Source organism: Myotis daubentonii, chromosome 16, assembly GCF_963259705.1.
Source record: "Myotis daubentonii chromosome 16, mMyoDau2.1, whole genome shotgun sequence".
Taxonomy (NCBI): Eukaryota; Metazoa; Chordata; class Mammalia; order Chiroptera; family Vespertilionidae; genus Myotis; species Myotis daubentonii.
Genome location: NC_081855.1, coordinates 56,727,787 through 56,740,315, shown reverse-complemented (window position 1 = coordinate 56,740,315; position 12,529 = coordinate 56,727,787). Strand labels below are relative to the sequence as shown.

At 70.6% G+C, this 12,529-nt stretch overlaps 1 protein-coding gene across 10 annotated transcripts in view; it reads right to left on the bottom strand.

Annotated features, from left to right (window-relative positions):
• The window catches only part of BAIAP2 (BAR/IMD domain containing adaptor protein 2), a 41,397-nt gene extending 30,518 nt beyond the window's left edge, over positions 1-10,879 (bottom strand). For 7 of the 10 annotated variants that reach the window (XR_009449407.1, XR_009449406.1, XM_059671478.1 and 4 more), the window contains exons 1-3: positions 10,716-10,879; positions 2,241-2,316; positions 1,212-1,298 (exon numbers count right to left, since the gene is read on the bottom strand). Coding sequence is in view for 7 of the 10 variants with exons in the window: in XM_059671478.1 (XP_059527461.1) it covers positions 1,212-1,298; positions 2,241-2,316; positions 10,716-10,769 (217 nt within the window). In the remaining 3 variants the exon portion in view is untranslated. The remainder of the gene's footprint in view (positions 1-1,211; positions 1,299-2,240; positions 2,317-10,715) is intronic. The other 3 variants (XM_059671485.1, XM_059671484.1, XM_059671479.1) reach the window with 2 other exon arrangements.
• Between the last annotated feature and the right edge of the window lie 1,650 nt (positions 10,880-12,529).

The window sequence follows — 12,529 nt, the reverse complement described above, 5'->3', positions numbered from 1 at the left end:
CCGAACAGGGACCCCAGCACCCACCCTCAAGCCCGGAGCACGGCCCACCCTCCCCGCGAGCAGGGCTGGTGGCTGCGTGAGGAGCCTGCCCTGGCATCACGCTGCCGGGCCCTCGGGCAGGTCCCACCGTGTCTGTCAACACGCAGCTGTGCTCTCACACTGGTGTCATGGGATCTGGGCACCCCCGCGGCTTGGCCAGGCGACAACCACAGGACACGGCACCCCTGGCAGCCTGCGGAGCGGCACTGGCCTCCGTGCCCCCCAAACAAGGGGGTGGCCGAGGCCCCTGCCAACCCCAGGCAGACCCACCTCTGGGCAGGACAGGGTGGGAAGTGGGCGCAGATGGGAGCTGAGCCCTGAATGACCTTCCCCTTCGTCCCCACCTGAGGGCTCCCCGCCTGAAGCCACTGGGAGGGACAGCGAGGTGCCCCCACCCGTGACTCAGCAGGCCCAGGGCTCCGTCTCACCCTGTGCACCCGACCATAAAGCGCGCGAGGCTCTTCGCAGAGAACCTGCCAAACACGGCGCAGGAGCGGAGAGAGCCCGTCCGGGAGCCCGTTCCCGTCCGCGGCCTCCGCCACGTAGCATCTCCGGACGCATCTCCAGACACGCTCACCACAGCGAACCACTCAGACCGGCCCGCCTGCCCATGGGGCGCACCCGTCACTCACTTTCATACCAGAAAGGGCTCCAGACACGAAGGGCGCAACTGAGTCCACGAGGCGCCTCCCTTCTGCCTGCGCACCTGCTCCTGGATTCGCCGCCCCCACCCGTCCAGCCCCTGCCCTGGCCCCTGCTCCGTCCAGCCCCCGCCATGGGCCCCCGCCCCGTCCAACCCCTACCCCAGTCCTCACCCTGGGCCCTGCCCCAGCAAGCCCTCCCCCTGGGCCCAGCTTTGTTGGGACGGAGCCCCTGTGTGTGCCCACTGCCCCCGGTGACCCCCTCCAGCAGGCATGCAGCTCACAGCCCACCAGCTCCGAGGGTCCTTTCCTTGCAGAAAATCTCCCTTCGTTCAACAGGAAGAAGCTGATCCCACCTCACAGAAAGCCAGGCCCCGGCCCGCGCGCCGGCGCTGTGGTGTGGGGCGCACGCCTGTATTGTGGGGCGCACGTCTGCAGTGTGTGGCGCACGCCTGCATTGTGGGGCGCACGTCTGCAGTGTGTGGCGCACGCCTGCATTGTGGGGCACACTGCCTGCAGTGTGGGACTTACCGAGTTCCTTGGAGCCCTGGCTCTCGCTGGCGAGCTCGCCCATCTTCACGAGGGCGTCGAAATAGCCCTTGGCGGCGTAGGTCACACCTGCGGGGGGAGGGCGGTAAGTTCCCTCTGGGACAAGCAGACCCGCGGCCAGCCCTCCCGATACGCTTTAGTCCAGGCTGGACCCCGCCTTCTGAGTGACGGTCGCCACCCACTTGAGGGGTCCCCTGGAACACAGGTGCATCCAGGTGCAGAGCCTGGAGTCCTAGCGCTGGGAACACTCCAGACCGGGAACCTGGGGGCGGGGGCTCCTCGGGAGACAGACTCGGGGAGCGCACAGCCAGGAAGCCGCAGCTCCAGGCCCTGCCCGTCCAGCCCCCGTCTGGGGCCAGACTTGTGGCTGAGGTGCCTCAGGCTCTCAAAGCTACGGGGTCACCTGCCCGCGGGAGGGGTTCACCGTGGACCTGACTTCGAGGCCCAGAAGCTGGGGCGCCGAGTCCACGCCCAGCACCTGCTGTCCGGCCGCTTGGAGGCCGGGGTGCCCCCAGCGGAGACGCCGGCCCAGGCCCAGGCCCAGGCCCCAGCGGCACAATCCCATTTCCAACCCATTTCCTACGGAACCCACTCGGGCTTCCACCCGGCTCTCATCAAACCACTCAGGTGCTTTCAGCCGGGCGCTGTGCCAGCCGCCGCGGGTCTGCCGCCGCGGGAGGTGGGGCTCCTCAGCACCGATGAAAACAGGCCAAGCTGGGCACAGGCTGGCATGGGCAGGCGGCGGGCGGCCGAGGTGCTAGGGCCCGGCCGGCAGAGCTCTGCTGGGGACAGCCCAGGGCACAGGCCGGGGGAAGGCCCGGAGGGAGAACCCGTCTCACATCAAAGGGCCGGAAGCAGGCCTGGGGGGGCGGGGGCGCACCCCCTCATCTGAGCCCCATCCTCTGGCTCCCAGACAGACCTCACGGGCCTGTCCTAGCGCCACGGACCCAGTCAGGACCAGGAAACGCGTCCTCGTCACAGCCACGGGCACCGCCCGCCCGCCCGCCTTACCTGCCAGCGCCTTCTCGTAGTTCTTGCCCATGGCGATGAAGTTGCGCAGGCTGGGGTTGAACTGCTCCATGATGGTCTGAGGGGAGAGAGAGCGCGTCAGGGCCGGGACCGCCATGGGGGCGAAATGCGGGGCTGCCTCACCTCCCAGGGCCACCGCCAGGCTTCCCGTGTCCAGGCGCCCCCCCCCCAGTGCCCTTGAACGCCCTTGGGCAAACAGCCTTTCCGCATCCATACAATGGGGACAGGACAGGGACAGCCGCTACGGCCCTGTGGCAAGCGGACACGCTCAGACGCCGCTGCGAGAGGCCGTCTGGCAGGGCTGAGTCAGCGAGCGAGCGAGGCCTCTGGGCTGCACGCAGATTCAGCGCCTGGGCCCACACCCACCGCGGGCTTCACTCACCCCTCAATTACCCAGCCTGACTCACAGCGCCCCCAGGAGCAGCCGCTCCGGTCTGCGCCCGCACACTGGCATCTCGGTGCCAATACCCGCGGTTCTTAGACTGAAGGAATGAGATTCCCCCTCGAAGGCCAATCCATGTTTTAATTACGAGGCATAACAACAGGCGAGCACACACAGCCGAGCGGGTTCTCCGGGGAGTCCCGCCGACAGCCCCCCGGCGGCGGGAGGAACCTCCCCAGAAGCCGCCAGGCGGCGCGTGTCCACAGGGGAGGGGAGGCAGGCACCGGCCCAGGAGGTGACCGCGGCCCGCCCCTCGCTCCCCTGGCACCTGGGGACAGAGCCCGGTTTCACTTCCTCAGCTCAGCGCTGAGCTCACGCACAATGAACGCGGGCGCGGGTGGGCAGGACGGGCACTGGGGTGCCAGCCAGGCCACCTGGGCAGGGCAGGGCAGGGCCCCACTCCGCTGAGAAGGGGGCCCCGGACCCCGGGCGGGGGGGCGGCCTCACACAGGTGCCTCCGTCTCCTGAGGCTGATGCCTGAGGGAGAACCTCCTCCCAGGCAATGGCCATCGACCTTCCAGCCCAGGCCCGAGGGCGGGCGGGGCAGTGGGTGGCCACTCCGTCTGTGGGTTTCCTGGGACCATGGCTACTTGGTTGGGGGGAACCTGGTGGCCAGGAAGGCTGAGCCCTCCAGTGAGGGGGTGCTCTCTATTTGGAGGTTCACACAGACGCATTTGCACTCAAGCTGGGCCCAAACCCCCTCAGAAGCTGCAAGGGGGTGCCTGCCGCCCCTGACCCACCGCCCCTCCCGGCACCGAGCCCCGCAGCCACCCAGCGAGGGCAGGAGCCAGCTCCCCCGCCGTCACACAGAGGGGCCCCAGCCGTCACCACACTGCATTCTCGAAGCATCTTTTCGGAGACCTGCTTGGAGGGAGCCAAGATCCAGGTGTGCAACCCCCCCCCCCCCCGCCCCCGCACACGGCCGCCGTTCACTGCGAAGGGAAAGGAGTGCCTCTCCTTACGGACACTGAAGGGCGGACGCAAATAAAAGCAGGGCCAGGGGCGCCCGGGGACACGGCCAGGAGGAGCCCGTGTGCAGCCGGCCGGGCAGGACCTCACAGACCACACGCCGGGCACCGTCCGCGGGCTGTGGGCGCCCAGGGCCTCGAGGTGCCGGCCTCTTGCCCGTCATGAAACTCGGGGCCATGGAGAACCACCGGGGACCCCGCTCTGGACTAGCCCACGGCGGGACCGGGTCCTGCGTGAGCCACAGCCGTGCCCGGCCCCGTGCCAACGGGAAGGCCAGGCCGCACCCGGGGCCAGCGCTCTCCCGGGCCACAGGCCTGGCCGGCTCCGGCTGCTCGCTGGGAGCCACGGTCCGCCTGGACAGCAAGGGCAGAGGGCAGCTCCGGGCCTCGCCTCTCCCCGGCCTGGCTGCTCGCCTGTTTACTCCTCAGCTGGGTTCCAGCGAGGGCCCCTCTCCAGCCACTTCCGGCCGCAAACAAAGAACAAAGGTGCCTGCCGCAGCAGGAAGGGAGGGCCGCCCTCTGCCTCCCTCAGCCCCGGCCGCGGGAGGGCCCTCCACACCCGCCGGCTCCACGCTCTCAGCCTGCGTCTCGGCCCAGGACGGAGGGCGATGGACAGAGGGCGATGGACAGAGGGCGGCTCAGGGCCTGCCCGCTGGTTCCTGCCTCCCCTGGGCTGGCGCACGGCGGCCCATCCTTCACCACGTGGCTCCCCAGCGCCACCGGGCACGGGGCTGGCAGCACAGGGCCAGGGGCCGCCGGGCAGCTCACCGGCCCTGGGCTCCTGAGGAGCCACCTTCCAGCCCCAGCCGAACGGGGTCTCCGCCTCAGCTGTGGAAGCTCATGGCTCTGCCACGGTGTCCGGTGCCGAGTGCCACAGGGAGGAGCGATGGGGGCACCCCCTCCAGTTACCGTGCTGGCCGGCGCCAGGGCCCGGGAGAAGGGCCTGAGGGGGGCGGGGTGCACATCAGAACAAAAGACAAAGTGGGGTGAGGCCCATGAACCATCCCCAACCTTGGGCCCTGGACCGTCGCCCCCCACCCCGGCTTTCTCTCAGGCCCCCACGTCTGGTCCCCCTGAAAGCGGTTTGGGGTAGGGAAGCCCCAAGCCGGCTCCCGCTGGGGTCTGGGGCCAGAGAGCGCTGGGTGGGGCCTGCCCCACCGGGAGCCACTCCCACAGGAACCGGACAAACCCCGTCGGACCAGAAGCCAGGAGCGGCAGGGCCCAAACACGCCAGCCGCCACTTCCTTCCCGTCCGGAGGCCGGGCCTGCGCATCCTGAGCTTTGGGGCAGCCCCTGAGGGACCGCAGCCGCCTTCCTGGGCCACGCATCCCCACCAGGCCTGCCGGGGACACGAGCGGACCCCGGCCGTCCCTCCTGGAGTGCGGAGGCCTGATCCCTGGCCCTGCCCTCACCATGACAACAAACCACGACAACAAACCAGCCCGGATCCCGCCTGACCAACGGGGCAGGACATTCCACGGCCACTGACCCGTCCCCCGGCGGCTCCGGCCTGAGTTTCATGGGCTGGGCTCCCGCTGGGCGAGCAACGCCCGGTGAGCAAGCTGGGCCCGCCGCCTTGGGCCTCCCTCCTCCACACCCTCCCTGCTGGGCAGGCGGCCATAGGCGGGAACGCAGGCCACGGGCACCCGTCTACGCGGACCTCAGCCTGGGCCTCCCCACCGTCAGCCCCGCCCTCCGTCCCAAAGAGCTTTCCACTCCCACAGCCACCCTCGCCCCAGGAGCACTCCCCCTCCCATCCTCCCATTCAACCTCAGAGAAACCCGCCGCACCGCAGCTAAGGCACTTGCCGGGCCTGGCCGGTGTGTCTCAGTGGGTAGAGCAGCAGGTGGAGCATCGGCCGGCGGACCAAAGGGTCCCGGGTTTGATTCGGGTCAAGGGCACGTACTTGGGTTGCGGGCTCCTCCCGGCAACCCCCCCCCCCCCTCAGGTGGGGCCTCGCGGAAGGTCTGCAGGCCAGGACTCCTCCTGCTGGCTGACCACAGCCCCGATAGGAAGGCCTGTCCCGGGCACCTCAGCTTACAGCCAGCAAGGCCCGGACGCCCAGGGGCAGGACAGGCCACGGCCTGAGCGCCATGGGTCCCTGGACCGCCAAGGGCCTGCCTCCTGGGAGGGGTGGGGGGGGGGCACAGACGAGGGGCAGACAAGGCCTCCTGCCGCAGAGGCTGCGGGGAGCCGGCTGGAGGGGCCCCAGGGCACGTCACCCGGGCAGAGGCACGTCCGTCTCCACCCAGCAGGCCCCGCGGGAGCAGCAAGGCCCCTGCCTAGCGGGTCAGACCAGGCCTCACTTGGCTCCGGGGGAGGCAAACAGCCCGCTGGACGGAGCTGTGGCTCCATGGCTGCACCCCCGTCCCAACGCCAAGATCGGATTCCAGCCACAGCGTCGGCGCCAGGAAACCCCCGGGGGGGCTGCGACCACGACGTGTGACCGCACCGCGCAGCCCCCTGGTGACTGCCCCCCGCGCGGCGGCAGGGAAAGCCTGCACGTCACGCCCACAGACCCCTCAGCAGCTCGGGGGACCGGGGTCCTGGCTGTTGTCGGAAAACCTTCTCCCATCAAGAAACAAGAGGCGCCAGCGACAGAAAGGGCAGGACAGGCGCCCAGGAGCTTGAACGCGACCCCCGGGCCACCTCAGGGAGCTGCCCCCTGGCACCTGGCCGGGCGGCCCACCTGCACTGGCAGCCGGGAGCCGGGCGGAGCTCAGAGAGCCAGGCTCGGAGTGCAGACAAGTTTTGGGAAACCTTGCCCACTGGTTCCCGCGTATCTGACACGTGATGACACCCCTGCTGAGGGAGACCACAGAGCTGCTCGGCGGCAGGTACTGAGCCCGGAGCAGCGCGTCTCCTCCCGGGGTCCCTGTGTCCTGGCGTCTCAGGGGACATGGGGTCACGGCACCCATCCCAGCAGCTCACACTCGCAGCCCCCAAGGGGGTGGCAGGGCCGCGGGTGCTGTCTCCCAGCCCAGGCCATGGGACTGGCCGCACCAGGCAGCTCCGGAGTACAAAGAGGAGGAACCAAGGGCAGGGGTATGGCAGGGGCCAAGTTGAGGCCCAAGGCCGCACGCTGTCCACTGGGCACCCTGCCCGCTGCCCCTCGCGCCCGTCACCTTTCGGGAACAGGACTCAGTCTCCCATCAGACCCTGCCTCCCCACCACAGCCACTCTCCTCACAGGGTGGGGACGGTGAGTGGCAAGGTCAGCCTCGCCTGCCCCCTGCCTGGTCCCGCGGAGACGTTCCCGGGCTCCCAGTGCAGGACCCAGACCCGCAAACTGGGGGTGTCAGCCGGGCCTTGGGCTCCCTGCCGTCCTGCCTTGCTCTGTTGGGGCGGGGCGGGCCCCCCGGCCTGCAGCGGTTCTCCCCCGTCCTGGGCAGCCCCCCGGCACAGTCAACGCCGGGTGGCGTAAGGGGGGACCGTGCGGTCCTCAGGGGCTTCAGTGTGAACAAGGTGGCAGCGACTGCCCGCCCTCCCCACGGGCACGCCCACCCGCCCTGGGCCGGCGCGGGCACCGCTCCTTAAGCCTCAGTGACGGGGTCAGTCACAGGAGCCGACGGAAGCCCCAGCTCTGGGCACGCGCTCCAGGCGGGACCCACCGGGACGGGTGAGGCCAGGCCTCCAGACCCAGCGCCCTGCACAGCCACGCCGCCTCCCTTCAGCAGCAGACACTGCACCTGCCACCACGGGGAGCCCACGCTCTCGGGGAAGCGGCTGGGCAGGAGCCGCTGAAACCGGCAGCTCGGACCTCAGTGCGGCGGGAAACGGCCCGGCTGCTCCGCGAGGAGGGGAGCGGCACAGATGCCGGAACTCTGCGGTGGGGAGGGCCGCCACGCAGCCGCTCGAAAGAGGGACGCAGGGACAGCAGGCCCCACGTCTCACGGGAAGACGGTCCCCAGTGGGGGGGCACCCGGGAAATACCTGTGCAGCAAAGCAAACAGAGTGCCCGGCCGGCGCGGCTCGGGGCTGAGCATCGAACTATGAGCCAGGAGGTCCCGGTTCGATTCCCGGTCAGGGCACAGGCCCGGCTTGCGGGCTCCATCCCCAGTGTGGGGCGTGCAGGAGGCAGCTGATCCAGGATTCCCTCTCATCACTGATGTTTCTCTCTCTCCCTTCCTCTCCCTGAAATCAATAAGAATATATTTTTTAAAAAGCAAAGCACCACCCACACACTCACACAAATGCACGCATGCTCACATGCACACACATGTACAGGAGCAGCTGACGCATACTCGTGCACACGCTCATGCACACGCACGCACTCATGTGCACTCAGAGGGGGCGCAGCGCTGCGACTTCTCGCCTCCTCAGCTTAGCAGGCACCGGCGGCTCCGCCCAGCAGGCATTTCCGTTGCCAAGGAAGTGCCTATCAGAGTCAGTTCACCACTCCAACCCTGTCCGCCCGACGCCAGGTTTCTGACGGCCACCAAGAGTCTGAAGTGACTGCCTGAGTGTGGGGAGGGCGAGGAGTTAGAGGTCAGCCGCAGAGGACCTGGAGGCCCCATGTTCCCCGTCACTCCCCCAAGCACCCACCTGGAGGAGTGGGTGGGGCGTGGCGGGGGAGCGGGCAGGGCTGGGCAGCGGGCCTTGATCAGGGAGCCAACGGTGGGCTCGCTCCTGTCAGCGCCCCACACCACCGTGCACCAGCCCTTCCCAGCTGCACCCAGGGAGGGGGGTGGGCAAGCCCGACTTCCGGCCGCAGAAACGCGCTGGCACCGCCACCTGCCCAAGGGGCCGCAGTGGGAGGACAGCCTCTGGTGAGCAGCCCGCCGGGATGACCAGCCCAGGGCAGGACACCTGGGCGGCCACCCCGAGGCTTCCCTAGCGACTCCCCTCCTCCTCCAGCTGCCCCAGCTCCCTCCCAGCATAGAGGACAGGCCAGAGCGGCCCCCTCAGGGTCACCAGGGGGCTGGGAGCCAGGGCTTCTCCTGGGACAGGGACCCTGAGAAGGGCACTCACCCTGCCGGGCACTCCCCAGGCCACCAGGAGCCGAGATCAGCTGCCCCAGGCCCCTCCCTCGTGTGGGACTGGGCCTCATTGTGAGCAGTAGACACCCCCCAACTCCCCCCCAACTCCCCCCCACCCCCACCCCCCCCCACCCCCTCCACCCCCCCCACCCCCTCCCAGGCCCAGGCAATGCCCCCGAGCTGAGACCAGGTGTGCGGCTGCCTGTGCCCGTCCCCTGGAGGGGCTGAGGCCAGTTCTCAGGGAAACTGGGAAGGCAGCCTGCTCCCTCGCCTTCGCCTTCCATGAAACCCCCAGGACACGGCCCGCGGGAGCTGGGCCACAGGAACCAGGCAGCCTCGGCGGCATTAGACTCCTCCGAGGAGGAACACACCGGACCCTTCACTCTCGGGTTTTAATCAGCGAGGCCAAGGGTGAGGCCCTGCCCTCCTTGCCAAGGCAAATGCCACTCGGGCTGCAGGCGAGGGGAAGCCGAGGCCAAAGCAGACGGCGGGGCAGCAGCTCGAGGTGAACCGAGCGGGGCCACAGCCCGCCCTCGTCCGCAGGCCATCGGCGGGCAGCGCGGAGGACCCGCCCCACCCGCCCCGGCCGCACGCACGTGGCTCTGGCTGTGTCCCGGCTGTGCCTCCGTGTGGGCTGGTTTCTACCAAAGCTGCCCAACCTGTACCGGTTCTGCCGGGACCTGGCATTCCCCAGCGACGAAGCAGAGGCACCGGCACGGAGACACCACACGGCCCAGCCTGCCCACGGGGCTCCGAGGCCAGCGACCGAACGGGGCAGCCCCCGTGTCCCCTCCCCGAGGGGCTCCCGGTCCCTAACGCTCTGTCCTGATGGTTTTCTGCCGATTTCACTTCAGACTCCAGACAAATCTCAGCGCGTGGGCAGCTGCTGAGCCCGGCTGCCTGCCTGCCCACCACCCGCCCAGGCACCCGTCCTCCAGGACCGCCGCGGGGACTGCCCAGGGCAAAGCCCCGCCACTGCCCTCGTCACCGCACCAGAAAGTTCCCACTTTCCGGTTTCCCTGCAGAAGCCGGGAGCCTGTGGGGGTGGGGAACTGCCCACTTCCCTCCACCCCGGCAGGGAACTGACAGCAACAACCGAATCCACCTCCGCGCACGGATCTGCAGAGCGGACACTGCGCCCCAGGCCGCTCCTGGTCAGTCCCGCGGCCTCCCTGCAGGCTGGACCCTCCCGGGCGCTGTCCGAGCGCTGGGCCCGCTGGCTGTCGGATTCAATCAAAAACTGTTGCTCGGCCGGCGCCGTGACCGTGACCGTGAGCCAGCAACTGCCGTGCACATACCAGCCGCCGACTCCGACCCACACCTCACCTTCGCACAGTTTCGAAATAAAGCGCAGCTTTGTCAGGGCCGCGCACCGCCCAGGGCACCCTCTCCTGCGGGAGGCGGCCGGACTGCGGCCACCTGGCCCCCGCCCCGCCGGTCTGCGCCCCCCGGCAGGTCTGTCTGGTGGGGGCGGGGGTCTGAGCCGAGGAAGAGGGCGCCGGAGGGGCAGAAGCCCTGGGGCACAACGGGCGGGAAGGGGGCCCGGGTTCCGGCGGCTTCCCGAGGAGGAAGCGGGTCCGAATGGACTCCACACACACCGAGCAGAGGCGGGCGCACCAGCCTCCCACACGACTAGTCTCCTCTCCGCGGTTACATAAGACGATGGGCGATCTGTCCGCCCTCCAACCTGCCCTGCGACCCCCACCCGGGACACGGCCGCCGGGGCCGGGACGGAGTTGTGGGGACAGCCTGTTGAGGAAAAGTGCCCAAGGCTTGCGGAACCGCGCCCGGAGGACCACCGCGCCCGGAGAGCCACCGCGCCGGCCGGGCAGGGCGCCGAGCAGCGCGGCCGCGGGCACCGCAGCTCCCGGAACCTGGCCGCCCCCGGCTGCCGCAGCCCCGGCCCGCGCCCCTCTCCACTCCGTCCCGGGCGCGCGGGGCAGCGCGGCTAGCGAGGGGGCGCACACCTGTGACCGGCCGGCGCCGGGTCCCTGCGGCTGCGCCGGGAAGACCCCGATGGCCCGGGGCCGCTGGGTCGGGCCCAAGCGCGCGAGCGGCGGGGGTCTCACCTTGTAGACGTTTTCCGTCAGCCGGTGCATCTCCTCCGAGCGCGACAGCGACATGGTGCTGGTCCGGCGGCACCACGGACCGGAGCGGAGGCGCAGGGGACGGCGGCGGGGGCGGCGGGGGCGGCGATCCGGGCGGGACCAGGAGAGACGGACAGCGCGCGAATCCTGAGCGGGAGCGCGGCGAGCCGCCGACCGCCGCTTTTATAGGCGCGCAGGCCCCGCCCCCCCGGCCGCCCCCTAGCGCCCGCCCCCGCCGCACCCAGAACACCACCCCCGGCCGTCCGCCCCCGCCCAGCCCGCCGCTGCTAGGCAACCGGCAGGCCCCGCCCCCGCGCACCCTTCCCATTGGTGGGCTCCGGAGCCGGGGAAGGGGGCGGGAGGAGGGGGCGGGGCATGAGGGGCCGGTGCCGGGCAGCGATTGGCCGGAGGCGCTGTCGATCGCGGGGGAGGAGGCGGAGGCGCGGCGCGGGCTGCGGCCCGGGGAACAGCCTTGGGGGGGCCGGGCAACAGCCGGGCTGGGGGCGGGGGAGGCGAGGGCGGGGCGGCGCAGGAAGGGGAGCAGAAGGTGGGGGTGCGGGGGCGCCGCGCCGAGCAGCGGGGGGCGGTGCTTCGCGCAGTGGCGAGTCGGGCGGCCGGCAGGCACGGTCCCGGGCCGCTGGGACGCCGCCGTGCGGCAGGTGAAGGACGGGAGGGCCGGGCGCGCTGCCCGCGGGTCCGTCCCGACCCCGCACCTTCGTAGGTGGGTCCGCGAGGCGGCGGCGATGGCTGGGCGGCCCTTCTGGGGAGCGGGGCCCCCGAGGAAGGGGGGCCCCCGAGGAAGGGGGGAACCCGAGGAAGGGGGGACCCCGAGGAAGGGAAGCCGTGCGGCTGGGACTCCGGAGCGGGCGGAGGACTCGGGGGAGGGGCGGGCGGGGAGAGGACCCTGCAGGGGCTGCGGGGCCTGGAGGGCGGAGGGTCCTCGTCGGGGGACTTCCCTTGTGGAGGGGTCGGGGCGGTGGGCGGCGGGGAACCTGGGAGGAGGGGACCTTCCTCGACGGGTCGGGTCGGGTCGGGTCAGGGCCGCTGGGGCCTGAAGGAGCCGCTGGAGGTTCCGCCCAGACCTGCTGGGCTCCGGGGACGAGTCTTCGCAGGAACATTTACACGAGTTAGACTAACGCGGGGGGCTGCTCGCTTTACCTGTGAAACACAAGATCTGAGTGTGTCCGGTTCGGCCAGCACCCCGTCCCTGGAGGCCAGCACCCCATCCCTGGAGGCCAGCACCCCGTCCCTGGAGGTCAGCACCCCGTCCCGAGAGGCCAGCACCCCGTCCCTGGAGGTCAGCACCCCGTCCCGAGAGGCCAGCACCCCGTCCCTGGGCGGCCCCCGTTCATCCCGTCAGCGGCAGGCGCCCAAGGGGACGCGAGACCCACTGGACCCGAAGGACAGCGAGGGGCTGCGACAGGCCCTGAGTCACAGCGTCTGCGGCGGACGGGACCTCGCTGTGCTTCCTAAGGACGGACGGATGGACAGACGGACGCAGAGGAAAGGCCTGCGGGGCTCGGGACCCCCAGACTGAGGCTCCCGCCATGGGTTAAATTTCCTTCCCTCCGGCTCCTGGCCAGGCCGGGGCTCCGTGTTTACTGCTCCCAAGGTTTAGGGCGGGTCCCGGTCCGCAGTGGCTGGTTCTGCTGGGTGTGAGGGACACCGGCTCTGAGTGAGGGCGGTCACTGGCCTCTTCCCCTCCCCGGCCAGCGGCACAGTCTGCACCCACTTCCCTCGGAGCCACCCTGGCTCAGCCCCTGGACCTGCTGAGGTGGAGCAAGGGGGGAGGGGGC